Source organism: Xiphophorus maculatus, chromosome 14 (assembly GCF_002775205.1).
Source record: "Xiphophorus maculatus strain JP 163 A chromosome 14, X_maculatus-5.0-male, whole genome shotgun sequence".
Lineage (NCBI taxonomy): Eukaryota > Metazoa > Chordata > Actinopteri > Cyprinodontiformes > Poeciliidae > Xiphophorus > Xiphophorus maculatus.
In genome coordinates, this window is record NC_036456.1 from 21,093,202 (window position 1) to 21,109,023 (window position 15,822).

Here is a 15,822-nt window from a genome sequence, read left to right on the forward strand (position 1 = left end):
TATGGATTTAATGGTTCGTTCTGATGATTTGGTTCGGTTCAAAGAGCCATAACTCCCATCACTATGATTTACGACAGTTTGCGACAGTCCCAGCAGCATCTGCAGCTCCATGACCCACGTGACTTCCGCATTTCACTCCTTGTACCGTTACGGCTAACAGTGGATACAGGTTACAGAAATGGTTTGTTTAATGATCATGTTGTTCTGCTCGGCTCTTCGTATCAGTTCTGTCTCTGCTGAAAGTGAGTTTTTAATCCGCCTTCATTTTTACTAACGATTCTCACAAACTGTTAATCCAGAGTCAAAAGACGAACAGGAAACTGATGATACGATGATGACGTTGCTAGTTCACAGAGTAGCTGAACACACAGTGTAGCGAAACGTTATAGTCATATTAGCCTCATAATAACAACAATAAAACACAATAAGACCTCAATGTTTGTAAAACCAGCTAATTGTTACAAACATTGAGGCCAAGCTGGTGGTGACGTCACGCCGTTATCTGAGCTCTGACTTCCGGGTCAGAGGAAGACGGAGTTATTGTCAAACTGGTTGGTTGTTCGTGCAGCTAAAGCCTGAAAGCGATGAGGATCTGCACCGTTCAACAGCCAAGACGATCCAGGCGTCATTCAGACCCAGATCTGAGTCCAGTCAGAGGACATTACGTCTCTGGTCCAGCTCCAGGCCAGGCTGGGATCAGCAGCCTGCCTGGCATCCACAAAGTGTTCTGGTTCTGACCCGGTATTCAGAGTCATCTGAAGTTCAACAGCTTCCTGTCATTGGTTCGCTCCCTCACCTTCCCTCCCTCCAACCAGCCATAATGTTTAGTAAATTAATCTGAAGTTCTCCTTACGTTGCTTCCCTTTATTTGTTAAGGCACCAACAAACTGGTCTTTGTTCAAATTTAAGCTACAGTCATGGCCAAAAGAATTGAGAATGACACAAATATTATATTTTCACATGATCTGCTGCCCTCTGGTTTTCATGTGTGTATGTCAGATGTTGTCATCACATACAGAATAATATTGCAATCATATTATGAGTAACAAAAGCTTTTAATGACGGTTAGAATGAGTTAATGCAGCAAGTCAATATTTGCAGTGTTGACCCCTCTTCTTCAGGACCTCTGCAATTCTCCCTGGCATGATCTCAATCAATTTCTGGACCAAATCCTGACTGATAGCAGTCCATTCTTGCACAATCAATGCTTGCATTTTGTCAGAATTCCTAGGTTTTTGTTTGTCCACCCGTCTCTTGATGATTGACCACAAGTTTTCAATGGGATTAAGATCAGGGGAGTTTCCAGGCCATGGACCCAAAATCTCTATGTTTTGTTCCCTGAGCCAGTTAGATATCACCTTTGCTTTATGGCAAGGTGCTCCATCATGCTGGAAAAGGCATTGTTCATCACCAAACTGCTCTTGGACGGTTGGGAGAAGTTGCTCTCGGAGGACATTCTGGTACCATTCTTTACTCATGGCTGTGTTTTTAGGTAAGACTGTGAGAGAGCCGACTCCCTTGGCTGAGAAGCAACCCCACACATGAATGGTTTCAGGATGCTTTACAGTTGGCATGAGACAAGACTGGTGGTAGCGCTCACCTCGTCTTCTCTGAACAAGCTGTTTTCCAGATGTCCCAAACAATCGGAAATGGGATTCATCAGAGAAAATGACTTTACCCCAGTCCTCAGCAGTCCACTCCCTGTACCTTTTGCAGAATATCAATCAATCAATCAATCAAATTTTATTTGTATAGCACATTTCAGCAGCAAGACATTTCAAAGTGCTTTACATCATTACAAACACAGAATCACAAAGCAATATAGAATCAATAATCAAAACACAGCATTAAGTCAAGTTCCATCAATAAATTTGTAATTGATTACATTTCAAATACAATCCTAAACAGGTGGGTTTTTAGTCTAGATTTAAAGGAAGTCAGTGTTTCAGCTGTTTTACAGTTTTCTGGAAGTTTGTTCCAAATTTGTGGTGCATAGATGCTGAAAGCTGCTTCTCCTCGTTTGGTTCTGGTTCTGGGGATGCAGAGCAGAACCAGAACCTGAGAGGTCTGGAAGGTTGATACAACAACAGCAGATCTTTAATGTATTGTGGTGCTAAGCCGTTCAGTGATTTATAAACTAACAACAGTATTTTAAAGTTTATTCTTTGAGCTACAGGGAGCCAGTGGAGGGACTTTAGAACTGGTGTTATGTGCTCTATCTTCCTGGTTTTAGTCAGAACGCCAGCAGCAGCATTCTGGATCAGCTGCAGCTGTTTGATTAATTTGTTGGACAGACCTGTGAAGACGCTGTTGCAATAATCAATACGACTGAAGATGAAGGCATGGATGAGTTTCTCTAGATCTGGCTGAGACATTAGTCCTTTAATCCTGGAAATGTTCTTCAGGTGATAGAAGGCCGACTTTGTAACTGTCTTTATGTGGCTCTGGAGGTTCAGGTCAGAGTCCATCACTACTCCCAGGTTTCAGGCTGATCGCTGGTTTTCAGTTGTAATAACTGAAGCTGTGCATTGACTCTAGACCTATAACTCTAGATATATAGCTCTAGACCTATAACTCTAGATCTGTAACTCTAGATCTATGACTCTAGATCTATAACTCTAGATCTATAACTCTAGATATATAGCTCTAGATCTATAACTCTAGATCGTTCCTCTTTAGGTTCAAAAATAATAACTTCAGTTTTGTTTCTGTTCAGCTGGAGAAGGTTTTGGCACATCCACACATTTATCTGTTCTAAGCTTCTGTTCAGTGATTGGATGGGGTCAAAGGTCACCTGGTGACATCATAATGTAGAGCTGTGTGTCATCTGCATAGTTATGGTAGCTAATATTATTTCCTGTTATAACCTGAGCTAGTGGGAGCATATAAATATTGAATAAAAGGGGTCCTAGGATTGAACCTTGGGGTACCCCACATGTGACCTTTGACCTCTTTGATGAGAAGTTTCCAATTGAAACAAAGAAATCCCTGTTCTTTATGTAGGATTCAAACCAGTTAAGCACTGGACCGGAGAGTCCGACCCAACTCTCCAGTCGGTTCAGTAATATGTCATGGTCAACACTGAGGTCCAACAGAACCAGCACCGTGGTTCTGCCACAGTCCGTATTTATATGGATGTCATTGAACACTTTGACTAGGCCAGTCTCTGTGCTGTGGTAACCATGGAAACCAGACTGGAAGGAGTGAAAGTGGTTGGTTATAGTTAGGAAGCTAGTTAATTGTTTACACAGCTTTTTCAATAACTTTGCTGATGAATCAGAGGTCAGAGGTCAGAGGTCGGCCTGTAATTCTGCAGTAGTGATTTGTCCAGATTGTTCTTTTTTATCAGTGGTTTGATTACTGCTGTTTTCAGAGCCTGGGGGAAAACGCCTGATGAGAGCAATGAGTTACTATCTGGATCAGATCAGCAGCAATAACAGGCAGGACTTTCTTAAAGAAATGTTCTAGAGTTATAGATCTAGGACATCCAGACAGCAGGAACTGGAGCTTATTGACTTATAATTTCCTGTAGGGTTTTATAATTAAGTAGTTGAAATTGGGTCATTTTTCCTGTACTTGTTTTGTTTGGGCTCAGCATTGGTACTGACTTTATAGTGGATGTTCAGATTAATCCTCTGATTTTTTGAATTTTCTCTGAAACGAAGCTGAAAACTGGTTGCAGGCAGCAATACATTGGAATTCAGGCGGTAACGTCACAGGAGGGTTTGTGATTCTGTCAACTGTTGCAAATAAAGCTGGAGCATTGTTAATGTTTTTGTTTATGACATCTGCAAAGAAAGCCTCTCTTGCTTGTTTTAGTGTTAAATGATAGTTACGTAGTTTTTCTTTATAGATGTCACAATGAACGTGGAGTTGAGTTTTACTCCATTTTCGTTCTGCCCTACGGCAGAGTTGTCTTGCAGATCTAACTGTTTGTGTATTTCTCCATGGAGATTTCTTTTTACCAGACACAACCTTCATTTTAATGGAATCAATAATATCTGAGACTTTAGACTGAAAATCATTTACCAACTTATCTACATCATTACAGCTTAAGGGTGAGGAAGAAGAGTAGATTTGATTAAAAGTTTCTGCTGTGTTTTCAGTGAGAGAACGTTTTGTGATGGTTGCTGTTTGTCCAAGTGGGTTAAAAGATAAAGAACTTTCAAAGATAACAGGAAGTGATGCGACAGGCGACATCAGTTACAGAGACACTGGAAATATTCACACCCTTACTGATAACCAGGTCCAGTGTGTGTCCTTGAGTGTGTGTTGCTTGTTTGACATGTTGTGTTGGACCAAAAGTCTCTAAAATATTAGCGAGCTTTTTTGCCCCTCTGTCTTGGGGGTTGTCAACATGAATGTTGAATCACCAACAATTATTAAACAATCATAATCAATACATATAAGAGATAGAAGCTCATTCAAGTCAGTAAAGAAATTTTCCACAAAAGTTGGAGTTTTGTATAAAGTTACAGTCAAAGTTCGTTTGTGACCTTTAACCTCAATTCCAAGATACTCAAAAGAGGTGAAGTGACCCAAAGAGATTTTACTACAGTTTATGGTATTCTTAAATATTGAAGCCACGCCTCCTCCTTTTTTATGTTTTCTATTCTCACTGAAGAAATTGTAGTTAGGAGGCGCAGATTCAATTAGTACGATCGATTCATTATTATCATTCAATCATGTTTCTGTCAGAAACATAACATCAATATTATGCTCAGTGATGAAATCATTAATTAATAGAGCTTTAGCACAGAGAGATTTTGTATTTAAAAGAGTTTAAGTGACTTGGAGGCCAAGAAATCTTCAGTCTGATGTTTGAATTAGGTCCCCTGTATTTTATGTTTCTGTTTCTTGTAGATTTTCTTGTAGTGATCCGGACAGGTAATGTCCTGTTCTGCAGTGCCGAGGGGCCAGACACATTCTGGAGCAAGAAGGGTGTAAAGATAAAGTCTGGACCCCGGCCTCAGACCTCAGAAACGCAGAGTGATGGATCCTCTGGGACGTTAGAGTCAGGTGGCTTAAATGAAGTGAGGTCTGCTACGTGAGCGCTAAGGAGAGACGTCCCAAGTACAACCTGTTGATTCATTCCATCTGTAAATTTAAGAAACTCCGGTCCAGAAGACATTTCTCCATGTGTATCTTGTGAATCCTGTGAATAAGTGGGTGAGCAGAGAGGGAGGGGAGAAGGAGGAAGGGAACCAGTCGCTCCGCCTCCAGTCGATGTATCAGGTGTTTTTGAAACTGTTTTTGCCTGATAAGCCGACGGTTTCTTCCTAGTCAGAAATCCTTAAGCCTGTTCTTCTGAAGCGATGATCACGTTGCTGTCCTTGTTGATAAAGTGAAAAAGATTTGCAGTGAGCAGCTTTATTCCATGTTTATTAAGATTGCGTCCGCTTCTTCCAAAAAGGTGAAAGCGCTGCCAATAGATCCAGAGGTTATCGATGAAGGTCACTGAGCTGGCAGAGCAGCTTTTAATCAGCCATTTGTTTATCATCAGTCTGTTGATCAGGGATCAGTTTGTCCCTGATGTTTTTCCTGGAGAGAAGTGACTTCTTTGCTGCCCTCCTTGAGACCAGGCCTTGCTCCAAGAGTCTCCGCCTCACAGTGCATGCAGATGCACTCACACCTGCCTGCTGCCATTCCTGAGCAAGTTCTGCACTGCTGGTAGCCCGATCCCGCAGCTGAAACACTTTTAAGAGACGGTCCTGGCGCTTGCTGGTCTTTCTTGGGCGCCCTGGAGCCTTTTTGGCAACAATGGAACCTCTCTCCTTGAAGTTCTTGATGATGCGATAGATTGTTGACTGAGGTGCAATCTTTCTAGCTGCGATTTTCTTTCCTGTTAGGCCATTTTTGTGCAGTGCAATGATGATTGCACGTGTTTCTTTCGAGATAACCATGGTTCACAGAAGAGAAACAATGATGCCAAGCACCAGCCTCTTTTTAAAGTGTCCAGTGGTGTCATTCTTACTTAATCATGACAGATTGATCTCCAGCCCTGTCCTCATCACCACCCACACCTGTGTTAATGGAGCAATCACTGAAACAATGTTAGCTGGTCCTTTTAAGGCAGGGCTGCAATGAAGTTGAAATGTGTTTTGGGGGATAAAGTTTATTTTCTAGGCAAATATTGACTTTGCAATTAATTGCTGTTACGCTGATCACTCTTTATAACATTCTGGAGTATATGCAAATTGCCGTTATAAAAACTGAAGCAGTAGACTTTGTAAATATTAACATTTGAATCATTCTCAAAGCATTTGGCCATGACTGTACAATTTTATCTCTTTGAAATGTTAATTAGTGAACATAGTTTAACTCATTTGGGAAGATAGTGAGGGGATGTTTCTTTTTGAACCTTTTCTCTCCAATAAAGGTTTTTTTTAGAAGTTTTGAAAGTTTTTTAAGTGTTACCTGTTGATTGATTTGTGCCTCAGTGTGTTTCCCCTTTGGAGTGCATGTGCTCACAAACAGCAGCGTGAGATCAGATGGTTAGAGCGGTTGTCTTGGGAGCACAGCCATAGTGTTGCTGGGTTGCCAGTTTTCTGGTTGCCTTTGCCACTCTATTGGTTTTTAGTGCATAAATTTACACCTCAGTTGGGTTTAAGTGCTTTGTGGATAGAAACTATCAGCACAGCATTTATTTTTAGCCTGTTTAGGTAACAAACTCTTGTTAGAACCTTAATCAGTTTTGCTCGTACAAGTGACAAAGTCTTCTGTAGAGAAATGTTGAAAGCACAAATATAGATCCTCTGGAAGTTGTGTTCGGCTCTCTCTCACTGCACTCTTCTTATTTCCATGTGGGAATTGATCCAGATTCACCTTATTGTTTTTAAATTACAGCCAATAGCGCCACAGTGTGGCATTATCTAAAATGACACCAGTCAAACCAATATGATCAACAACTACTGGGGTAAAGTTAGCCTTCCTGTTTACTCTGGAGACTCCAGTACAGACTGGACCTGATGACATCATCAACCCAGCTGTGAAAAAATGGCGACCAAAATATAACAAAAATGTAAATTTATGAAGTAATTATGAGTTTCTGTATCACAAAGAGCATTTTTTTAGTTGATAGGAAAATGACAACATATTTAGGCCAACATGTTGAACACGCCGTGGGCCCAGAGCCGGGCTGTAACAGCAACCAATAAACAGATAAAATAATAATAAATCTGTCACCAGTTACTGTACATAAAGCCAGAAGGTTCTGAAAAGTGGATCAATATTTCATCAGAGTCACTAAGTTGACTGTTAACCACAGAAGTGACTTGATGGACATGAAGCACTTTATGCTGCCATGGAAGGACACAGTCCTCTTTGACCTTTAACCTCTCTGCTCTGTGTCTCCTTTTCTACAGACATCACAGGTTTTTCTGGACACAACGTCACTCTGAATTGTACAACTACTGAGAACAAACCTGTCGCTGTGGAGTGGCGCAGAACTGATCTGGGGGACAAATTTGTTCTTCTGTACAAAGACGATCAGATTGATTCATCCATCCAGCATCCAGGTTACAAGAACCGAGTGGATCTGGTAGACAGACGGATGAAGTATGGAGACGTGTCTCTGGTTCTGATGAACGCAACGACTAACGATAATGGAACATATGAATGTCGAGTTCGAAATCAAGGAAGTCGGCATCCTAAACTGATCAGAACCTTCAACCTGGATGTTTCTTCTCATCCTCCTCCAGGTGAGTGAGTTGAACTCTGGATCAGAACCAGAATCTTCCTGGTTCTGGATCCCAGAGAAACATCTGGGATCAGATCATTTGTTTAACTGATTCTAGTTCTGTCTTTGTCTGCAGGAGACAAGAACTCAGGAAACCAGGACGGATCCGTGGGACTGATAGTTGGTCTGATTGTGTCTCTGCTGGTGTTTTTGTTCTAATCTATAGAAAACAATTTGCTTGCTTAATGCAGAAAACCTCAGATCCTCCAGTTAATCTATAGATGAATGAATGCCTTAATCCTGTAAAGATAATTTGCATCAGATTATTGCTGCTGCTGGTGATTTTCTGATCGATCAGCATGACAACGATCACAACTGATCAACCTTCTGATCTCATCAACATTATAAAACTATTTTACCTGTACCATCAACCATGGACTGAAATGCTTTATAAGTCAGATTTTCTCATTTCTAACCTGATCCAGACCTGAACTGATCCTGGATCCTGGATAGAATCAGATTATATCTGTAAAAATCTTTCTTCAAATTAGTCCAGATTGATTTTTAATGGAGATTTAAATTATTTTTGCTTTGCTGTTTATCGTTTACATATTTCACATCAGTGGATTGTTCTTCATTGTTCTTCACATTTAATCAGTGAATCTAATGAACATAAAATGTTTCCTGGTAATTTTAGTAATAATCTGAGTAAAATCCTCCTTAAAGAGCCTTGAAAGGCTGTAAAGACATGAAGCATCATCAGGATCCATGTCGGCACCAAGAGTGAAGAGAAAAATGTTTGAAATGTGGAAAGAAAACATGAAGAACAACCTGATCATCATATGAAGAATTTTATTTCATTGAGATTTTTTCTGCTTTCTGTTCATATTTATTCTGACCTCACTGTGTTTTCATTTGATTTACATGTTTGTGTCTTTTTATTGAAATGTTTTATGTTCTCCAGTATTATGGTGGATTAAAGTCGGATAAATTTCACTGATTCAACTTGAATGAATTGAAATAATTTGGGATTTAGTTTGAACTTCAACATGAATAACTCCTGACTGCATTTGGACTGTAAAACAGTTGATATGTGACACCAAACAGAAAGTTTGTCTGAGCATCCTGACCGTTAGCCAGTGTTTCCTCCTCCTGCTGACAAAGACGAGCAGCAGGAAAATGTTCAGTGATCCAGGCTGTTAGGAAGGAAACACGGAGAAACCAGGTGGAGGCTGTTATGCTGCACCAGGTTCCACAAACCAGACAATCAGGGACATTTTATTTCTGCTTCTGTTTTCTGAGAAGGTTTAGATCCGGACCAGGATCGTCTGCATGGAGTTTGTTCTCCCTGTGGATCGGTTCTGGTTCTGGTTCTTCAGCTTCAACTGGGAACGTTAAGCTGTAATCTGAGCTCTGACTTCCTGCTGAATGAAAACGTTGGCTTGTTCCAGAAATAAATGTGTTTGTAGCCATAGTCACTATTTAACCTTCAGTTAAAACACAGAAACCAAGTGAACAGCAGCAGAACTCGGAGCTTTCAGGTCCGTTTACTAGTCAGCAGAACCACATCAGTCAGAGGAAGTTTAAGAGTCACATTTCCAGATTTACCAGAAACTCAGATACTAAAAACTAGACGTGATTTTGTTCGAAGATTTCAATCTATGTGATTAATGAATAGAAAATACTGTGTTAAAGTTTCAGCCCTAATCCAGGTTAATTTAAACTGATAAGAAACCAAAACAATAAATATATTAACATTAATAAGAGAAATAAATCAGCACCAAACATAAAGACTGGACATCATGTCCATGACCAACAGCCACAAACAGCGACTTCATCCAACATTAAGATCATAAACAGTAACTGACCTGCAGATTCATTATTTATTAAAGCTTCAACAACTTAATAAAACTTTAAATGTGTTCAGCCAAATGTAATAAAAGTTCCTGCAGAGCCGAAGATCAGTGACAGTGAGGCCTGGTGATGATTTATGAATAAAAACTGATCAAGTTCAACCAACCAGGAACATGAAGACGGATGAACAGAGAATCCAGACAGGAAGAAATAAAAAGCAGGAGTTTAAATAACTACTGAGACCGAACAGAACCAGAACCACACTGTAAAACCAAACCAGTTATCTTTACTAAAGCAGCTCATGGTGGGAGATTCCTCTGGTTTTTACTCATTAAAAATCTAATAAATCAAAATCTCTCTAGAAAATAATGTGTTCAAGATCATCACTGGTAAAGAATCCTGGTTTAGAAGGTTTATGAATTTATCATGTTTATTAGGAATCAGGATTATTAAATGTATATTATAACTATAATCAGTTTGTTTTTTAAATATTACACAATAATTGTTTTTTTCTTTTTATAAAGACGACAATTCATTTATTTCTCAGAAATGTATTGTAAAAATAATGCAAAGTAATATTTTCAGTATATAAAGTAGAGTAAACATTTCACCAGATAACTAAACTTTAAACATCAGAAATATTTTATTTCAAAGATCCAAACATTTAAATCCAAACTGAACAATCTGATTCTTTCTCCTTCTGCTCTAATTATTGATTATCTGTTGATGTTTCTGATTTGATCTTACAGTCTCTGTATTTTCTCCTGATTGCTGCATCTGATCAGGTTTTGTGTTGTTGATAACACAAAAACATGAAACTATGGCAACACACCAAGCAAACACATCAATGCTGCAAAATGCAACAACAGAAAAATGTTCCAACCAGAGAAACAATCAGAGGAAACAGAAGCAGAAACCAAGAAAACAGAAAGAAAGAAGCTGAAGCAGAAAGTTCAATAAAACAACAAACATTTTTCAGACGCAGAGAGTTTCTAATAATCTGAATCACTTTTAGAGATGAACCACAAACTGTTTAATAACAGGAGATTTTTAATAACTCCTGCTATTAAAATAACAGTTATTAAAACTTTGAACCAATTCATCTTCAGTTTAGTTTGATTTATGAAGAAAGTCCAAGTTTATGAATATAGAAATCTGAAAGATTTTAGTTTTGTATTAAATTTAGAATGACTAAAAGTTAAACTAGTAGAAGTGCATATGTTTCATAAATCTGCTTGTAAATCATCTCCTGGTTGATCAACATATTGATCATGATCAGATTTATTCATTCTGCTAGAAAATGACAAACATTTTGAGTCACAACTAAAGTTTTTCTAACTAAAGTTCAGCCTGACGGAGGAATTACTGCAGGAAGCTGAAGGTCCGACATCCTGTAGATGTTTGGTTCTGACTGGGCAGTTTGGACATTATTGATCATTTATTTAGTAAATTATTGATCCTTCATTAGTGCGATCGGCTCCAGATAATATTTCAAAGCAGCAGTAAAGAGGAAACTGACCTGCAGCGTTTCATGGCGGCCCACTGATCCTCCTGCCTGCTCCTCCATGTTGCCAGGTTTGACTCTGTCCTCCAGTACACTCTGTACTCTGTGACCTAGCAGCTCTGACTCCGCCCACTCTGGAAAACACAGGTGGAGCTGCTGCCAGGTGAGCAGCTCAGGTACAGGCAGAGACACGAAAACGTCAAACATCCAGGAATGTTTCAGTTCACAGCAGGAAAAAGATCCTGAAATAACAGAAACCAAAAGAATCATCACCAGAGATCTGATCAGGTAAAGTCAGAGAGAAAAACTCACTTATTGGTTACATATTGACTCAGTTATTGGTTACATATTGACTCTGATCACCTGGGAATGATTTACTAAACTCACTGAAGAATGTGAAGGTCACAAACTGGAGCTGAGAGGAGAAAACTGAAACACCTCTGAAGATTCAGGGTCAAAGGTCAGAACAGAATAAAATACTGAATGATCTGAGTTCATAATATTTATGCTCCACATCTTTTTACTGTCAACAATAAAAATCAGACATTTGGTTATTAACGTCTTTCTGCTTCAGTGATTTTAACTCATAAGTTCATAAACATCAGAAAAACATTTATTAGTTTAATATTTAAATAAAATCAGCAACTTGACTGATTCCTCAGACGACCTTTGACCTCTGCTGTGGAAACTTTAACTCTCCTGTTTCTGATTGGCTCCAACACTCAGAATAAACATTTTATCATTAAAGCTTCATTTGTTGTGAAATTATTTATTCTCACTGGATTTCAAAGATAATCTGGAATAAAACCAACAGTTCATGTTCAAACTGAAAATCTGACCCATGGTCAAAACATTATTTTACATTTTATTTAGTTATTGTTTTACACCCTATTTATTCATTTCATTTAAATTAATACTCTGTTCTTCAACGTCTCATTTGTAAGAGAAAGATTTTAGAGGAAAGAGTTTCTTCTTTAGTCTGTAATATTTCTAAAGTTCAGTAAACATCCTGATGAAAGTCTTCATTTGTTCAGTAAATTATTATTATTTTAGGATTAAATAAAGTAACTTGACATATTGAAGTGATTTTGTTGGAGTTTATTTAATATTCATAGAGCTGCACCAGGATGATATGAACCATGTTGAGACAGGAAGTCTTTTATTGTGAAATCCTTCAGCATCATAAACTAATCATTGTTCTGATTATTAATAATCTATAGTCAAACAGCAGCAGCTCAGGGTTTAAAATATCCAGTAAAATCTGTCCTTTGTATTTATTTTATAATCTTATTTATTATAAATCCATCAGTTTTTCATTATATTTTCATAAACTCTTCATGTTTACAGGATTTACTCACCTGTGGAGGTGAATTTGTTATTTTTGTTTTATTTTATTTATCTAACCGTTTATGAATAAATATAAATGTTGTGCATAAATTTAACCTCTGACCCCGCCCACCTTTATATGAGCAGCTGTGACCTCTGACCTCCTGCTGCTGATGTAAAGAGGGAAACATGTCTGAGTTTGTTTGTGTGAGACGTGCAGCCTGATGCAGGAATGAAGGAGATCGCCATGGAAACCAGAACCAGTCTGGACCGGTTCTGGTCCGGTTCTGATTGGAGCGGTGCTGGGATGACCCAGAACCAACTGGTTTCATTTAACCTCCATCATGTTTGTTACTGATTATTATTAAAACGAAAAGAGAAAATGAGTCAGTCAGTCTGTCTGTCTGTCTGTCTGTGACCTAATGAGAAACAGCTGATGTCTGGTGTTTTCCCTCAGTACGGACTGCCAGGCTGCTGCTGTCAGTCAGAGGAACTGAAGTTTCTTGGTTTGTTGATCAGAACAGCAGCAGCTCAGAGCTGATCATATAAACCTGCATGTCAGTTGGGCATGATAATTTGTTTGAATTTTCTTTTTTTCTTCTTTCTTGCTTTTATTTTTGTCTGTTTGAAATAAGCAAATAAATAAATAAATAAAATAAAAATAAATAAACTCAACTCAGGTCAGTCAGAGCTTTAATGAGATTCACTTTGAAAACCCAGACCCACATCCAGCAGGTGGGACTCAGCAGCAGCATCTGGACAGATGTTCCCTCCAGGAAGAGATTCTGTCCCCAGGCATTTTGATCAGGGAGGAAATGACAGACTGTAGGAAGAAATGTGGACTTTTTTTGGTTCTGATTCCCAGTCAGTCTGTGATCTGCTAGTTTGAACCTCCTGAATTTTCCCCATCAGAAGTTCATGGTCTGATGTAAACAACCAGACTTTTCTAAACTCTATTTCATGGACTGGAAGGATCTTAACTTTATTCTGACACAAAAGTAAGTGAATTTGAGACAATCATAACTTCAAATTTGTTTACAGATATATTTCAATATACATGTTTGTGGATTAATCAGTACAATTTTTCTCTTGATGTTCTGTGTGACCCGGTGAAGGTGAAACTCCCAGCCGCTTCCAGACCTGCAGGACTTTCTCCAGGTTTGGTTCTGACTCCCAGAGGTTCTGGTTTGGACTTGTTCGGGTCACATGTCATCAACTTCTAGTCAGAGTCTCTTCTGAAATAAAATCACTTAAAAATGAATTAATTCTGAAGCTCATTGATTCTCAGTCATTACTTACATCTGCTGAGATTATGGAGCCTCTGGAGACAACAGTGCAAAGAAGGATTCTTCATAAAATCAAGAAAGTTATGGACAACCTTGAGCATCCTGCCAACAGCATCACCATCTTCAATAACTCGGAAGAATCTGAATGAGTTACAACTTAATTTCCCTTTGTGATTGATCAAGTATTTTTGACCCTTGTGTTGTCTTGCGGGTCAAACTGACCCATTACCATGTTTAGCTGTAGAAAAAATACCGTAAACAATCTTTTTCCAACTTGAAATTTTATGGCTTTTCCTAAATCGACCCCATCATTAAAAAAAGTGATTGTTTGGTTTTGTTCATGTTTCCATGTGGGCTGTACACACCCACACACACACACACCCGCATACACACATCAAATAAACTGGTGTGAACTGAACTTGTATTTGACCTGCAGCTGCAGCTAACGCCTCACATCACACAAGCTCCCAAACACAACAACAAATCTCAGAAATGATAAAAGCAAATTCAGTATTCAGGATAAAGGTATCCTGAATCAAAATCAAAGCAGCTCTAGTTGATTCCTTACTGAAGCTGAGTAAATGTTTCACTGTGCAGCAGGTCATAGGTTGTATGCTGTTGTTGCGCAACACCCCCCTTCTCTCTACTTCCTCTCCTGAGGTGAGATGTGCTACCAGCTCTCCTTCTAACGGGTTAATTGAGTTTCCTAAATCTGCTGGGATTTATCCTGTCCAGAACTGTCCGGACCTCCTCTGTGGTTCCCGCCTCCGGCGCTGCGGACGCCCGCCGGACATTCCCCGTGGGAACCATCCTTCGTCTCCGCCCACCCTTGTTGTGTTTTTTCTTAGACATTTTTTGGGGGGGTCATCTGGTAGCCGCCCTTGAGGGGGGGTCCTGTCATGTTCCGTGTTTTTCTGTGTGTTTATTTCGAGTTTCCTGTGTCTCTGAGTCTCCATGTTGTCCTGTCTCCCTTTGATTAGTTCCCAGGTGTGTCTCGTTCCCTGATTACCTCCTGTGTATTTAGTGTCACCTGTGTGTCTTGGCTTCTGTTCTGCTGTGTGTCTGGTTAGTCCATTCGTTCTCTCTGTTGCTACCTGTGTTGAGCCTCAGCTTCCGCTCAGCAGTGCTGCCAGGGATTTGGACTGTTTTTGGAGCATTATTCATCGTTAATCTACCATATCTCTCTTACCTGGGTCTCCTGGCGTTTTGCCTCACCATCTACACCGCAACTTATGACACATTCTCAGGGGAGAAAGACTCACCTGGTATAAATCACATTTTTAACTATTGGAGTAACACTTAAGAGAAATTAATTTAATCAAAGAATGTCATGAATATGTGTGTATATGTTCCATCTTAACCCGTTTAATCCCAGATTATTTCCTGTAAAATAAATTCATGCATTTCAATCCTTGGTCCTATAATAAACACATGATATTCATGAATTATATCATTTTATGTTGGTTATGTTAGTGAAAAGGTTTTATACTCGGCAACAATTGTTGCTGGTGGGAAACTGTACAGTCTGAATGACACAAATCTGACCTATTAATAAAATAAAACATAAAAATCATGACCTGCATAACCTATTATAGCAAAGAATGGTTACAAGAATGTTCAGAAATATTTTAGATGTATAAAGATTCAATGCCACAGCCTGCAGATGTCATTGTCTCAATGTGCCGAGTGACCTTTGACCTCATTTGGTCATTTCATCAATGAGACTAAATCAGGTAAAAATGTCAGTATGAACAAATCTGCATCCAGGAGGAAATTGTCCCAGTTCCACCAGAACAAGAACCAAGAACTCCACCTTGGTTCTGTACTGAACTGGTTTCAGACGTGGCTTCAACTGGTACCAGTCATTCAGTGGACAGGAAACACTTTGTGGAAAGGATCGCCTTCTGGGAAGGTGCGTGTGTGTGTGTGTGTGTGGTTGATTTCAACTGTGGGAACGACAGTGATGAAGGAAACATCTTCAGGTTCCTTCAGGTCTAGAAGATCTAAAACATCTGATAGTTTTAAACTGTGTGGGAAAAACAAGGAATATAGAAAAAACTGGAGCTGATCTTAGTGGATAAACCAATGGACAACAGCAGAGCGCTGTCTGTGAGTTAGCATAGCGCTGTCTGTGTGTTAGCATAGCTCTGTCTGTGTGTTAGCATAGCGCTGTC

The 15,822-nt window shown here is 39.3% G+C and overlaps 2 protein-coding genes across 7 annotated transcripts in view; one reads left to right on the plus strand and one right to left on the minus strand.

Moving 5' to 3' along the window:
- Nucleotides 1-11,889, minus strand: part of LOC111610953 (high affinity immunoglobulin gamma Fc receptor I-like) — a 32,625-nt gene extending 20,736 nt beyond the window's left edge. For 3 of the 6 annotated variants that reach the window (XM_023346190.1, XM_023346186.1, XM_023346188.1), the window contains exon 1: nucleotides 11,052-11,887. The gene's annotated coding sequence lies outside the window, so the exon portion shown is untranslated. Of the gene's footprint in view, nucleotides 1-11,051 lie in introns of all 6 variants that reach the window. The other 3 variants (XM_023346191.1, XM_023346183.1, XM_023346189.1) reach the window with 2 other exon arrangements.
- LOC111610956 (coxsackievirus and adenovirus receptor homolog) lies at nucleotides 98-8,678 on the plus strand. The gene is made up of 3 exons (XM_023346195.1): nucleotides 98-242; nucleotides 7,365-7,700; nucleotides 7,815-8,678. Exons 1-3 carry the CDS (start codon nucleotides 179-181, stop codon nucleotides 7,895-7,897), a joined length of 483 nt encoding a protein of 160 aa, XP_023201963.1. The 5' UTR covers nucleotides 98-178; the 3' UTR covers nucleotides 7,898-8,678.
- Nucleotides 11,890-15,822: the final 3,933 nt, after the last annotated feature.

Coding starts and splice junctions, on each gene's coding strand:
- LOC111610956 (XM_023346195.1), top strand. CDS start 179: ATGGTTTGTTTAATGATCATGTTGTTCTGCTCGGCTCTTCGTATCAGT. Junction 243..7,364: donor CAGTTCTGTCTCTGCTGAAA/GTGAGTTTTTAA, acceptor CCTTTTCTACAG/ACATCACAGGTTTTTCTGGA. Junction 7,701..7,814: donor TTCTTCTCATCCTCCTCCAG/GTGAGTGAGTTG, acceptor CTTTGTCTGCAG/GAGACAAGAACTCAGGAAAC.